This window comes from Vanessa atalanta, chromosome W, assembly GCF_905147765.1.
Source record: "Vanessa atalanta chromosome W, ilVanAtal1.2, whole genome shotgun sequence".
NCBI lineage: Eukaryota > Metazoa > Arthropoda > Insecta > Lepidoptera > Nymphalidae > Vanessa > Vanessa atalanta.
Window position 1 is genome coordinate 4,248,506 of NC_061901.1, and position 15,565 is coordinate 4,264,070.

At 42.9% G+C, this 15,565-nt stretch overlaps 3 protein-coding genes across 3 annotated transcripts; 1 reads left to right on the forward strand and 2 right to left on the reverse strand.

Annotated features, from left to right (window-relative positions):
• Positions 1-315: 315 nt before the first annotated feature.
• Positions 316-966, reverse strand: LOC125075557. Its single transcript, XM_047687269.1, has one exon. It carries the CDS (start codon positions 964-966, stop codon positions 316-318), a length of 651 nt encoding a protein of 216 aa, XP_047543225.1.
• A 5,483-nt stretch (positions 967-6,449) lies between these two features.
• LOC125075558 lies at positions 6,450-7,709 on the reverse strand. The gene has a single exon (XM_047687270.1). It carries the CDS (start codon positions 7,707-7,709, stop codon positions 6,450-6,452), a length of 1,260 nt encoding a protein of 419 aa, XP_047543226.1.
• A 4,928-nt stretch (positions 7,710-12,637) lies between these two features.
• LOC125075559 lies at positions 12,638-13,525 on the forward strand. Its single transcript, XM_047687272.1, has one exon. It carries the CDS (start codon positions 12,638-12,640, stop codon positions 13,523-13,525), a length of 888 nt encoding a protein of 295 aa, XP_047543228.1.
• The last annotated feature ends 2,040 nt before the right edge of the window (positions 13,526-15,565 follow it).

A 15,565-nucleotide genomic window follows, 5' to 3' on the forward strand; every position in this document is an offset into this window, starting at 1 on the left:
GATATCTCAAGTCAAAGTGAAAGTCAAAGTCAAAAATCTTTATTCAATATAAAAGTGTTTACACTTGCTTATTGATAGTCAAAAATCTACCACCGGTTCGGAATTTAGCACCTCGGACCTGAGAAGAACCATCGAAAGAAACTCAGCGGGAATTTATTTTTTTATCCATTTTGCATGTACAATAATAATTATATTTTAGTTATTTGAAACACCCTGGAGGCGATCTAAAAGGCTAATAATAATAAATGTCTATGTTAGTACTTAACGTTAGGCTATCTTAAAAAAAAAAAAACATATGAATCTAAGATTTGTGAGTCACCTCTGCGCCATTCCATTAGAAATAGCGCAGCAGTGACCCACATATGTGCAGTCCAGCCTGCTCGCGATTAGTTTCAAGATGCTGTTGGTACTGCCCCGCACTCTGCGCACCAGGGCTCCACATCTTTTACGCATAGTAGTATAAAAACAGTCCACGTGTGCCTCCGCGAACATCCCTGATGCGCTACAAAATCGGGGCAGCCCCATCAGCACCCTGAAAGCATTATTATATTGAACACGAATAGCGTTGTACGACTTTTGCGAATACTTGGCCCACAGGTTGCACGTGTAGAAATTCATACAATATGCTCTGAACAACGTGCCCTTGACGCTCTCCGAACAGCGCGTAAACCTGCGAGCCAGCATGTTCGCTCTCACTGACAACGCCCTCCGTTCTCTTTCAATATCAGCGTTGTCTTTGAGGTCTGAGGTCAATATATGACCAAGATATTTAAATTGGGAAACCCTGTGCAGTGCTGTACCATTGAGCATTACAGGTGGTACACTACTTGGCACTTTACCTCCGGCCTCAAAAACCATCACTACACTTTTCTTTGCATTATAGTTAAGACCATGACTTCCCACATAATCCTCACATTTGGCCATCAGTTTTCTAAGACCACAAATAGACGCACTCAACAGCACCATGTCATCGGCATAGCTAATGTTATTGACACAAATACCGTCTATGTAACAGCCGATCCTGGTGCTGCTAAGCTCGGCGATTAAATCGTTTACATAAAGGTTAAAGAGTGTTGGCGAGCTCAATTCTCCCTGCCTCACCCCACACTCCAACCCATATGGACGTGATAATGCTCCTGCCCATCGGACATTATTGACCTGATTTCCATACCAAAATTTAAAGATATTGGTCAGTTCCGAAGGTATGCCAATCTCGTTCATTTTACGCCATAAGATGTCGTACGAAACCAGATCAAATGCCTTCGACATGTCAAGAAAACATGCATAAACTGGAGTCCTACGCCTAGTATAGTATGTGACAGCATGCTTAACACAAAGTATAGCACTTTCCGTAGACAATCCAGGTCGGAATCCAAACTGGTTATCATGCGGTTTTATGAATTTATTTAATTCTATATTGAGCACGCTGTCAAACACTTTCGAGATGACCGTAGCCAACGAAATAGGTCTATAGTTGTTTTTATCAGCCAGGTCGCCAGTTTTGTTTTTCACAATAGCCACAACTATCGTACGTATCATCTCGCCAGGCATAAAACTATGGCTCAAACAAAAGCTGTACAGCATACACAAAACCCTGGGAAGATGAGGCCCAGCGTATTGAAGATGCTCAATGCTAAGTCCATCATGGCCCGGGGATTTACCTTTAGTCATATGTTTGATTATATGTGCAACTTTGTTGTATTTAAACTTAATACACATTTCCACGTTGGACTCAACATTGATCACTTACTGAGAAGGCCCCCGTGGTGATTTTACGCGAAAGTGGTCCATGAAAAGATCAGGAATCTTTTCAGGCTCACACACACCACCGATGCTCACAGGGAGGGAAGGCTTGCTGTTCATTTTGTTAGTATTCTTCCAGAAACCACGGAAATTCTTTTTCGTATGATGTGAAGCTAGAATATCCATTTTAATTTGCTCCTGATGGTTTTGACACCACCTTAAACGAGATTTAAAAATCCTTCTAGCCTCGCACATTTCCCTATAAACATATCCTGCGGTTGGTTTATCATACCACAGCCATAATTGAAATTTTTGTCTTGCCTCCCTGTGCGCCTCGGCTACATGTTTATTTTTTTTTATTTTTTTTTTATGTCATAAGGTGGCAAACGAGCAGGAGGCTCACCTGATGGAAAGTGACTACCACCGCCCATGGACATCTGCAACACCTTTGCAGCTTGCAGGTGCGTTGCCGGTCTTTCAGGAAAGAGTACGCTCTTTTCTTGAAGGTTCCCAAGTCGTATCGGTTCGGAAAAACCGCCGGCGAAAGCTAGTTCCACAGAGTGGTTGTGCGAGGCAGAAAATGTCTTAAAAATCGCGCTGTTGTGGATTTTCGGACATCTAGGTGGTGCGGGTGATATTTGGAATTTTGACGAGATGTCCGAAGGTGAAATTCAGCAGCCGGGATTAATCCGAACAATTCCTCGGAACATTCCCTGTGATAAATTCTGTAGAAGATGCATAGCGATCCAACATCTCTACGCAAAGCCAAAGGATCAAGCAGATCGGAAAGGGCTTGATCGTCGATAATTCGAGCCGCTCTACGTTGGATACAGTCAAATGGAAGGAGCTGGTATTGGGGAGCACCCGCCCAGAGGTGAGAGCAGTATTCCATGTGAGGCCGAATTTGCGCCTTGTATAGTCTAAGACGATGGGCCGACGTGAAATACTGTCTTGCCTTGCTGCTCACACCAAGCTTTTTTGATGCCAATTTGGCTTTGCCTTCCAATTGACCGCGGAACTGAACGAGACTCGAAACATCAACGCCAAGTATTCCGATACTAGCTGTAGCGGCTAACGGAATGTTCTCGAATCGTGGAGATACGACAAATGGTGTTTTTTTAGCAGTTAACGCGCAAACTTGCGTCTTTTTGGGGTTGAAGTGAACTAGGTTTAGCCGACCCCAGTTCGAGACTTTGTTTAACGAAGACTCGATTTCAGATACAAGTTTGTTCCGGTTTTCTTCGACGTTTTCCCGAGAAATATTAGCACGGCCGGTGTATGAGGCGTCTACGGTGCTGTCGTCTGCATAGCAATGAATGTTACTGATTTGCAACAAGTCATTGATATGCAGAAGAAACAGAGTGGGTGATAGAACGCAGCCTTGTGGAACACCAGCATTGACGAATTTTAAGTCAGAGCATGCACCGTCGACAACGACCTTGATGCTCCGATCTGCCAAAAAACTGGTAATCCAATTGCATAATTTCCCGGGAAGCCCATAGGAAGGAAGCTTCGAAAGAAGCGCTTTGTGCCACACGCGATCGAAGGCCTTCGCTATGTCCAGACTGGCTGCTAATGCCTCCCCTTTGCTCTCAACTGCTTCCGCCCATCTATGAGTAAGGTAAACTAGAAGATCACCGGCTGAGCGACCCCGACGGAAACCGTACTGGCGGTCGCTAATCAGCTGGTACTCCTCTAGGTACCGCAGGAGCTGGCAGTTTATAATGGACTCCATTACCTTGGAGAACAAGGAGGTGATGGCTATAGGCCTATAATTGGACGGGTCTGAGCGGTTGCCCTTTTTAGGGATCGGATGCACCAAAGCAGTTTTCCAGGAGTTCGGGACGACGCCGAATGCATAGGATTGCCGGAAAAGACGCGTTAAGACCGGCGCCAACTCGGGAGCACAAGTCCGTAGCACGATTGGAGGGATGCCATCGGGTCCACTCGACTTATGAATATCCAAGGAAAGAAGTGCTTTACGAACTGCACTTTGCCGGAATTTAACCTCCGGCATCGTGGTATCACACCGCGGGATTGTTGGTGGTGACTTTCCTCGGTCATCCAGAGTCGAGTTCGCTGCGAAGAGAGAGCCTAAAAGATCAGCCTTCTCCTTCGCTGTATGGGCCAATGACTCACCGTCCTTGTGCAGAGATGGTAAGGAAGGCTGACAGAAATTCCCTAAGACAGCCTTGGCGAGAGACCAGAACGCACGTGTTCCTGAAGGGAGGCGCACCAGTCTCTCGCCAATTCTGCCAATGTACTCCGTCTTCGCCTTAGCAATCACGTTTTTGAAGGACCTAGAGGCAGAGTTATATTCCTTTCTGATTGCGCTGGTATTTACATCACGAGACGCTGATGCGTTAGCCCAGTCTTGGTAGCGTTCCCATTTTCTGCGTGAAGCCGTTTTGCAGAAACGACCAAACCAGGGCTGGGACTTGCCACCGATGGGGACCGCAGAATACGGAATGAATAGTTCCATACCCTGAAGTACCACATCGGCAACAGAGTCAGCAACAACACTCGGATCATCCGGCGAGAAACAAACCTGCCCCCATGGGTAGGATGCAAAGAAGGACCGCATCCCATCCCAATCTGCTGACCTGTAGTGCCACACTCGGCGGCAGCCCACGAAACGAGGTCGTGAGTAACGCGCAACCGGCACTGTACTTCGGACGAGACAGTGGTCCGACGAGCCCAGAGGGGGTTCGACGATAACCTGGTAGCCATCCGGATGGGAAGTCAGCAGAAGGTCCAACAGGGAAGGTGTATGATCCTCCACGTCTGGTATTCGCGTTGGCGAGGGGACTAGTTGTGTCAAATCATATGCTAAAGCGAAGTCGAGAACAGATCTACCCGCATGATCGGTAATGCGCGATCCAAGCCATTCGGCATGGTGAGCATTAAAATCGCCAAGAATAACGATCTCTGCGGATGGGATCTGCTGCAGTACGGAATCTGTAGCCATTTGGACGTGCTCAACCAGTCGGTCGGTTTCGGCATTACCGCTATGGCACCTATAAAGGCACGCGTAGATTCGCGGATGGTCGTCGCAGTCTACACGCAGCCAGATAATCGATAGGTCCTGCCCTTCAAGGCTGCCGAGGCGTCGAGAGCAGATATCATCTCTGACGTAAACGTACACCCCAGCTCGTGGTACAAAGGAATGTTCCAATTTGTACCCGGGGTAAGAGAGAAAAGTCGTATCGGCAGGAGAGGATATCTGGGTCTCGGTAAGAAAGAGCAAGGCCGGCTTAGCCGTCTCAAGGTGAAAGTGAACGGCGTTCAAGTTGGAGTTGAGTCCCCTTATGTTGCAGAAGTCCACGGTGAGGGTGGTAGGGGTTGCCTTATGATGCCTGCTCCGCTTGCCCCGAACAGTGGCGAGCGCAAAATTGCCCCCCCCAGAATTCGGAGGGCAGCCTGGGCATCCCTGCTCAGGTTGTGTACGTCCTGAGCATGGATGCCCAGAGAGGGATTCTCCACCGCAGTCGCTGATGGTACCCTCCTGGGGTAATAGAACCAAATTCTGCACAACCATTATGATTTGGGGGGAGGAGGATCGGGCCTCCGGGACTCTCACATACCGGACGAAACGCAGTAGCATAGCTACCACTTCACGCCGATTTTAAGTGAGAGAGTGGTACTTCCCCGGGCGTGCCGGCCCATTCGGCTGCAACTCGAAAGTATGCAGTGTGGCACTACCACTTAAGTTTATTCCAACCTATCACTCTTATTTTCTTTACACGATACCTACTGTTTCGACCCACCACGGAAGCATCTATCAAAGCTTGAACAATGTCACTGTACAACTTTGTTATTATGTTCTAAATGATTACAAATATAGTCACCGCAATCACGAAGCTCTTGTGGGAAGTCAATGTTTCTTAACCTTTCGTGACATTCCCTCTGGTATATATCTATCTGTTCTTGACTTCTTTCTCCCCAACGAATGTCATTTAGAGAAGACGTGCTTAAACAAAGTTTCTTTGGTAGTAGCACATTTAAATTACATTCTACGACCAGAGGGAAGTGGTCAGACCACAACACATCATGCAATACATAAACATTGCTCACGGAATCTACAGCAGCTTTAGTGGTTAAGCAATGGTCGAGCCACCGTTTAGATCCATGAGATTCACTTAGAAAGGTATAAGTATTAGATTGTAAACCTAATATTTCAGTATCTACACAAGTCCATTCTTGTTCCGAGCAGAACTGAGTAAGTTCGTTATAAAACCGCTCAGAAGGGTGCGCATTGTAGTCCCCCAATATATATACACAGTTTTCCTCGTAACTATCAATAATAGCACTTACCGAGCTTAGTACGTCTGTAAAATCCATTAGGTTCGCAACTGATTCCGTAGGCATATATACACTCATCACTAAGAACGATTTATCTTGTAACACTATCCTAATAGCACAGATACGCGGGTTATTACACTGCACAACGGACACATTTTGGAAAACACTACGTCTCCATAGCAGCGCAACTCCTCCATATGGTCTCCCACGTAAAATACCCGTAGATGTGTCTACCGCAGATACTCCTGTAGAGCTGAAGTCCTCAAGGAAAGGATAACTCCGTCGGTAATAACCAGCATTCTTGTAAAGCAATTAAATGTGAAGTTTTACATAACTCGCGAATACATTGTGCAGAACGCTTTACGTTCTTGCAATTAAATGAAATAAATTTACAAGTTATGTTTTTATCCATTAACAATAGGCAGGTCATTCAACGCCACCTCTGCAACAGGTGTTTCGTCTTTGCGTTTAAGCTTAAAGTGCACAAACCGCCGAAAAATAATTCCCTGTGGCCAAATATTCTCATTAAGATACAACGAAAGCTTACTTTGTGAAACAAAAAGCTTGTAGGCGTCGTATTCACATTGACGCTTAATTGAAATTTTCTCTAATGTAACACTCTCCTTAGTTTTGTTCTTAATATAGTTAATTATATCCGATTTTGCCGTATCTTTATGAACGTTTGTTATAAATAGAGGTATTTTTCTATCAGCCGCCCTGAATTTTTCTTCCGATTCAACCACAACATTTCCCATTTTGCCAATGAGGCGGTTTTTCAATTTATGCGATCTCTTCTGTACAACTGTCCAGCCTTCACTTGGATCATGAACCTTAGCAGCCGCAGCATAAGATTTAATTTGCGCTGACCCACCCGGCTGATCGTTCGATTCGCTCGATACTCGCGATGACTCATTTACAGTACTAATCGCTTTCATGCCTCGGCCGCCTCGGATGATACAATCGTCCGCGTCTGTCGACTGTTGATGAACAATACTTTGAATCGCTGTATTTCTACCCTCCATTGTAGTACTCATATTAATATTTCTATATTTTATATTATATTCTCCCGGCGATAATGCCTCGCCGTTAGACTGATCTAAATGCGTTGTAATGATAGTGTCGTCTAATTGAGACAATCCTATCGGTCCACTATCACGGTAAGCTCCTCTTTTTGTGTTTACTGCCATAGTTGAAAAAGGCGGCGAAGGTAATTTGCCTATAAGACATTCCCTCCTAACACATTCAAGTTGCTCAACAGTAGCATATGTTGACTTAATACTTTTGATTTCGGCCTGTACTATCATCAGATCTTTAAGCAGCTTGGAGACATCTAGGTGGTCAAATGTTATAGGTGGTAGTTTTTCCAAATCTCTAGCCACGAACACACGTAATATATCAGGATCTGTTACTTTAAACACATTTATGATGTCGTGCAGTGAGCGATTTTCCTTGCCTCTTCCTTTGCGAACAGTTTTACGTAAATCCGATGGTAACGATTCCAGGAGTAAGCTATTGGCTTTTTCAATTTGTTCACTAGAAAAAGCTGACGTACATATTTTCACCAAACTCACTTCATCCGCTATTGAAACTTTATTTTGAATATAAGCTAAAAGCTCATTAACAACGAGATGACAATTGTTACACTTTAATGTATTACTCGTCATTGTCGCAAATGCATCCGACTGACGCTTCATTCGAAAAGCGTCCGATGCGCCTCGATGCGCGCGCGCGACTCTAAAAAGTCATTAGTGTTGTAATATCCTTTAGCACACAAACGCTCTTTAACGATTCTTTTGAATTTTATAATTGAATAATTTTGAACGTTTTCTGGGATCCTGTTGTAAAAACGTATACATTGCCCCAAAAAAGAGTTACTAACCCTGTGTAATCGGGTACAAGTTTATTCTTGTTCCTAGTGTTAATAGAATGTACGTCACAATTTCTGGGAAAATCGTTTATGTTTTTGCGTACATACATAACATTATCAAAAACAAATTAAGAAGCGACAGTCATTATTTTAATTTCTTTAAATTTACCTCTTAACGAATCTTTTGGGCCCAGGTTATAAATTGCACGAATAGCCCTCTTCTGCAGTACAAAAATAGTATTAATGTCAGCTGCATTACCCCAGAGTAGGATGCAATACGACATTATACTATGGAAATAGCTGAAGTACTCAAGGCGAGCCGTACCCACATCAGTCAAAAGTCTAATTTTTTTTTACCGCATAGGCTTTAGAGCTGAGTCTATTTGCCAATTTATTTAAATGGGGACCCCATTGGAGCTTAGAGTCTATTGTCATACCAATAAACTCTGTTGATTCCAAAACATCTAATGCTTCCCCGCTTAAAAGTACACTCGTTTTGACACATCTTACATTGGGAATAGTGAATTTAATACATTTTTTCTTTTTACTATTTAAAGTTAAATTATTAACACTAAACCAATTTACTATTTCAGAGAGAGCATTGTTCATATCGTCATATATTGAAAGACGTCTTTTTATTTTAAAATTAAAGAAGTATCATCAGCAAACAATACTATCTCGAGTTTATCACCTAGGAGATGTGGCAGGTCATTTATATAAACAAGGAAGAGAAATGGTCCAAGAATTGATCCTTGAGGGACCCCCACAGTAACTGGAGACCCGGGAGATCTCTTTCCATTTACATCAACCCTATGAATCCGATTGCTCAGATACGATACGAAATCAGAAAACCGAGTGCAGTGTCCCTAATTCCATAATGACGTAGCTTCCTGACCAAAGTTTCGTGTTATACACAATCAAAGGCCTTAGATAAATCACAAAATATCCCTAAGGCATCCTGTGACTCCTCCCAGTCCTTGTAAATATTTTTAACGAGCTCAACACCAGCGTCAGTTGTCGAGCGACCCCTTGTAAATCCAAATTGTTTCTTGTGTAGCAACTTGTTATTGTTAAAATGTACTAGCATTTTATTTAGTAATAACTTTTTAAAGATCTTGCTAAGAGTTGGTAGTACAGAGAGTAATGGGCCTATAGTTGTTGGGGTCTGATGACTGACTTAAATATTGGTAATACTCTACTATGTTTCATGAGGTCAGGAAACACGCCACTAAGGACACAATTATTAAATATAGTGACAGGGTAGGATGCGATTACATCAATTATTGAATTGACTACCTTAACAGAGATCCCCCACAGATCGGCCGATTTCTTAATATCTAGTGATCTGAATATTACATCACTTACACTTACTGTATTAAATTAAAAGCTAATATTACATTCTTCCACATTGTTTTTTAATAATGATTCAGCAACGGTAGGAGAGGAATTTAATGAGTTAGTAGTCGAAAATGGAATGTCAGCAAAAAATTTTTCAAAAACAGTTGCAACATCCCGATCTGAGGAAAATAAATTGTTATCAATAGATAAGCTAAAGTCGGAGATGTTATTTTTGACTTTTCCAGTTTCGCATTTAATAATTTTCCATGTTATTTTAATTTTATCAGGTGCGTCAATATTTTTTTTTTATATGCAATGATTTAGCTGTATGACATACACGTTTGAATAGTTTAGAGTAGGCACTAACATAACTGATAAATGAAAAAGACCGGTTGTATGATCATCCACTATAAAGTTCATACAACCTCTGCCTACTCTTGTGAATTCCGACAGTCGCCCAATTTTTAAATTTAAGAAAATTCCTAGAAGTCAATTGTAGTGCCTTGGAAGTAAATATGGCATTAAATTCTGTTTTAATTAATTTAAAAAAAATCTTATAAAGCTCATTGGAATTATCATTTTATTGTAAATATGAGAGCTTTACCATAATATTACTGTTCCTGAAAAATCTAACTCTTCAGCCATAATCGAATCTCATCAATCTAACTCTTCTACATTAACGGCACATAGTCACAAAAACCCTATTTCGGAAATGCCGATTACTGATGAACCTCTTAATAAATTTCATAGACAAGTAATTTTTACTATATTTGACGGTATAAATCCCCGATCCCGATCCGATCTGCCAAAAAGCCGGTAATCCAATTGCATAATTACCCGGGAAGCCCATAGGAAGGAAGTTTCGAAATAAGAGCTTTGTGCCACACTCGATCGCTAGGCCTTCGCTATGTCCAGACTGGCTGCTACTGCCTCCCCCTTGCTCTCAACTGCTTCCACCCATTTATGAGTAAGGTAAATTAGAAGATCACCAGTTGAGCGACCCTGACGGAAACCGTACTCACGGTCACTAATAGCTGATTAGTGACCGCGAGTACTCCTCTAGATACCGCAGAAGCTGGCACTTTACAACGGACTCCATTACTTTGGAGAACAAGGGAGTTATGGCTATAGGCCTATAATTGGACGGATCTGAGCGGTTACCCTTTTTAGGAATCAGATGCACCAAAACAGTCTTCCAGGAGATCGGGGTGACTCCTAATGCATAGAATTGCCGGAAAAGACGCGTTAAGACCGGGGCCAACTCGGGAGCACATGTTCGTAGCACCATTGGAGGGATGCCATCGGCTGCACTCGACTTATGAATGTCTAAGGAAAGAAGTGCTATACGAACAGCACTTTGCCAGAATTTAACCTCCGGTATCGTGGTATCACACCGCGGGATTGTTGGTGGTGACTTTCCTTGCTCATCCAAAGTCGAATTCGACGCAAAGAGCCTAAAAGATCAGCTTTCTCCTTCGCGGTATGGGCCAATGACTCACCGTCCTTGTGCAGAGATGGAAAGGAAGGCTCACAGAAATTCCCTAAAACAGCCTAAGCGAGAGACCAAAACGCACGTGTTCCTGAAGCAGGCGCACCAGTCTCTCGCTAATTCTGCCAATGTACTCCGGCCACTATAACTTTGAGCCTTTTAAGTGGTACAATGCATACCTTCGCGATGCAGCCGAATGGGCCGGCACGCCCGGGGAAGTACCACTCTCTCACTTACAACCGGTAAGTGGTAGCTATGCTACCGCGTTTCTTCCGGTGGAGATTCCCTCTCTGGGCATCCATGCTCAGGACGTACACCACCTGAGCAGGGATGCCCAGACTACCCTCCAAATTCTTTGGGCAATTTTGCGCTCGTCACTATTCGGGGCAACCCCTACCATCCTGCCTATCACTGTGGACTTCTGCAACATAAGGGGACTCAACTCCAACTTGAACGCCGTTCACTGTCACCTTGAGACGGCGAAGGCGGCCTTGCTCTTTAATACCGAGACCCAGATATCCTCTCCTGCCGATACGACTTTTCTTTCTTACCCTGGGTATAAATTGAAACGTTCCTTTGTACCACGAGCTTAAGCGTAAGCTTTAAATTTAATACAGTAAGTGTAAGTGATGTAATAAGTTCCTTCAGATCACTAGATATTAAGAAAACGGCCGATCTGTGGGGGATCTCTGTTAAGGTAGTCAATTCAATAATTGATGTAATCGCACCCTACCTTGTCACTATATTTAATAATTGTGTCCTTAGTGGTGTGTTTCCTGACCTCATGAAACAGTTACATAATATACGTACACCACCAGGTACTACCAGGTAAACGTAGATTGTATCCGTAGGTTAATTCGGTGGCGCTTACACCGGTGTCGGTGCGTAAAGCTGCGCGTAACCCTAATAGTACTGTCGGGAGTACTTGTTTCGATAGTTTCGTGCGTAATGCGGGCTTCAGAGTTCGATGCCAGATGTCTTTTTCTTGCGCGCTTGCTATTTCTTGGTAGTTAATGATAGTTGGACAGTTCAATGTTTCAATGCGCCTTAATGCGTCGGCGACTATATTTTATTTACCGTTCACATAATAGCCGCGTGCGTCGCGGTATTTCGTTTGTAGATTGCAACTTGATCATAGCGTATGTAAGTGGCTTGTGGTCAGTATATATTATTATTTGGCGTCCTTCAAATATTTACGGAAGTGTTTTACTGCCATATAAATGGCTAGTCATTCACGGTCGTATGTTGAATATTTCTTTTGTGCATCTGAGAATTTCTTAGAGAAGTAACCGAGTGGTTGCCATTTTTTATTGATGTTGTGGCGTCCACCACATGTAACACACATACAAACATACATACACACATACGTACTTACAGACATACTACACATAACAATCCCAATTACATACATAAACACTTAACACATTTCAACTCAACATAGAATATTGGATTGACACAACGGACGACCGACAGTACACAGTGGACAATCGCATTGCTTATCTCCGTTGTGACGTCGTCCTCTGTTCTATGTTGAGGCCCCGCCTACCGGTGCAAGCGCATTAGAGCGACGGATCTTTTTTATTGGCAGTGTATGATCCTAACAACGTTTGCGACTTACTCATTATTCTACCACCGTCAAAATCGTTACTTGCTTTTTTCAAATAGTTCGCTTTGTGTCTAAGTATTGTGTCCGTGTTTTTATGTACACTTGTGATCGTCTATGACTGTGAAACGTTATTACTTGTGTGTGCATATATTGTGTATAACGTGTATGTAATATACGCGTTTATGGACCATCCGCGTGAGTTTGATTTCTTATCATAATATTCTAACAGACCCTAACACACGCATCAACAACCATAATTGGTGACCCCGAGCTGTAATTTTTAAAGAACACCATGAGCGAAAGCAGCGATTTTGCTAAGTCATGCACTTCACAAAATGGCGGTCATAACGTGACAAAGCGAAAACCATGCCCTATGCAGCGCGTTAGTACTGACGGTGAACGCACTGGAATTTTTAACGCCGGTCTTCGACTACCATCTTTTTACCCTGATGACCCGGAAGTCTGGTTCACACAAGTCGAGGCTCTATTCGCGAACGCCGGCATTACTGGTGACTCCACCAAATTTAATTACGTCATCGGCAATCTCGATCACCAATATTCGCGCGAGGTCAAGGATATTTTACTGGCTCCATCTGCTGCTGATAAATACAATAAATTAAAAACCGAGCTAATCAAGCGACTTTCGGCTTCTCAAGAGCGCAAGGTGAAACAGCTTCTCATGCATGAAGATCTTGGAGATAGAAAGCCATCACAATTCCTGCGTCATCTCCAGAACCTCGCAGGCCAGAACGTACCCGAGGACTTTCTCCGTACCATCTGGTGCAGTCGCCTGCCCGGAGACATCCAGACCCTTCTCGCATCGCAGCCTCATAGCTCACTAGAGACCCTTGCAGACTTGGCCGACAGAGTGCAAGATATAGCATCCCCACCGCACCACATTGCTGCGACATCTGCGCATGGACCCAGTTTGCAGTCCATGGCTGGTGAGATCGCCGAATTGCGGAGAATGGTACAGGATCTTACTCTTGAGCTTGGCAGACGACCCCGCTCGAGGACTCGACATCAGCGCTGTGACGGAAGTGAATCATCTAGACGTTCCGAGTCCAGCTATCGGAGGTATCCGATATGCTGGTATCACCAACGGTTTAGGGACGGCGCAACGAAATGCATAAAGCCGTGTGACTTTTCGAAGGCGGGAAACTCTCAAAGCAGTCGGTAATGACGACTACCGATTGCTCCAACCCCACACCAGGTCGTCTATTCGTCACTGATCGCCGGACCAAGAACGAGTTCTTTATCGACACGGGCAGTGACCTGTGCGTATTTCCTCGGGCCCTACACAACCAGTGCAAGCAGACTGGCTATCAACTGTCGGCGGCTAACGGCAGTGTCATCAACACGTATGGTTTCGTTAATTTTAATTTAGATCTAGGCTTACGCAGGGATTTTCCTTGGCGCTTTATTGTTGCTGATGTAACCAAAGCTATTATAGGAGTAGATTTTCTTTGTAAATATAATTTATCTGTAGACGTTAGAAATAAGCGCCTTGTAGATAATATCACCTCACTTCAATTGCTGAGCTTTACGACAATAAAGATACTTGCAATGCTTTTTCTGTAAAGGTCTTGACTGGTGAATCTCGATACCATTCTATCCTGTCGCAATATCAAAGCTTAATTCGACCATCCGGTATACCTTGCACGCCTAAGCATAACACCGTACATCATATACGCACCACACCTGGACCTCCCATATCTTGCACTCCCCGCAGGTTAGCTCCCGATAAGCTCACCATAGCTAAGCGCGAATTCGAGCTTATGCTGAGCAACGGCACTGCACGTCCTTCAGACAGTCCATGGTCGTCGCCATTGCATTTAGCTCCGAAGAAGGACAACGGATGGCGACCTTGCGGGGACTACCGCAAGCTCAACGCGAGGACAATTCCGGACATGTACCCCATCCGACATATCCACGATTTCGCGCATAATATATCAGGTTAAGTAATTTCAGTCTTAAGTAATTTTATAGTTATATTATTCTACTTTTTTTTTTATACCTGAATTAGTATTTATTGTGCTTTTTTATTTTTAAAATTCAATATTAAAATTTTTTATCAAAATGTGAGGGGCCTGCGGACCAAGACTGAAGACCTCTATTTATCTGTTCTCTGTTGTGATTATGATGTCATAATTCTTACGGAAACTTGGCTGAATGATACAATATTTGATCATGAATTATTTGACACTCGGTATTCAGTATTTAGGCGCGATCGCAGTACAACTTCATCTTATTTGAAAGATGGTGGTGGTGTTGTAATTGCCATACACAAAAAGTTTGAGAGTCTGAGAAAAAACACTTGGGAATCTATATGTGAAGATCTTTGGGTTTCATTTAAAATAGGTCAAAGGGCGCAAATTAATATTTGTGGTGTCTATATTCCACCTCCAGTAAAGGAGTTGGAACTTAATTACTTTCTTAAAAATACTGCACAAGTTATTAACTCTAACACCGATGACGGCACAATAAACGTGGTGATTGGGGATTTCAATTTGAGCAATATTGTCTGGGAATATAGCACTTACAGTCGTAGTCTAATACCTGTTCGTACAAACAATAACGTGGATTCTTTATTTATTGACACAATGTTATTTTGCAACCTACATCAATGCAACTCAATTTCTAATTATAACGAAAGAATTCTCGACCTAGTTCTTAGCTCACATCCATCTTTTCTTACAGTATCTGAAGAAAAACCCTTAGTCCCGCTTGATTGTCATCACCCAGCCTTATTAATAGACCTACAGTATTCTACTAAAAAAAACCATCTTAAAAGAAATACTGAACCTGAATATAATTTTGCGTTTTGTGACTATAATACTGTTATTGAGGAACTTTCAAACATTGATTGGGCACATTTATGGAAAAATTGTAGCTCTGTAGATGAAATGATAGAAGTTTTTTATGAGACTTTACTAAATGTTATTTACAAAAATACCCCAAAATCCAAACCACGTGATGGCAAGCATCCCATATGGTATTCACGTTCTCTTATACGTACTCTTAAGGAAAAATCAAAATATCATAAAGTATTCAAGAAGTATAAAAATCCTATGGATAAATACACTTACGACCTCTTAAGAGATCGCTCAAGCGAAATGATATTTGAATGCTATGATTTCTTCAAAACAAATATATCAGACCATATTCGCAACAATCCTAAATATTTTTGGAAATATTTTAAAGACAGAAAATGCAATTC

What these genes read in the sequence shown, in the direction of transcription:
- LOC125075557 (XM_047687269.1), bottom strand. Translation starts at nt 966, where the DNA reads ATGGTGCTGTTGAGTGCGTCTATTTGTGGTCTTAGAAAACTGATGGCC.
- LOC125075558 (XM_047687270.1), bottom strand. Translation starts at nt 7,709, where the DNA reads ATGACGAGTAATACATTAAAGTGTAACAATTGTCATCTCGTTGTTAAT.
- LOC125075559 (XM_047687272.1), top strand. Translation starts at nt 12,638, where the DNA reads ATGAGCGAAAGCAGCGATTTTGCTAAGTCATGCACTTCACAAAATGGC.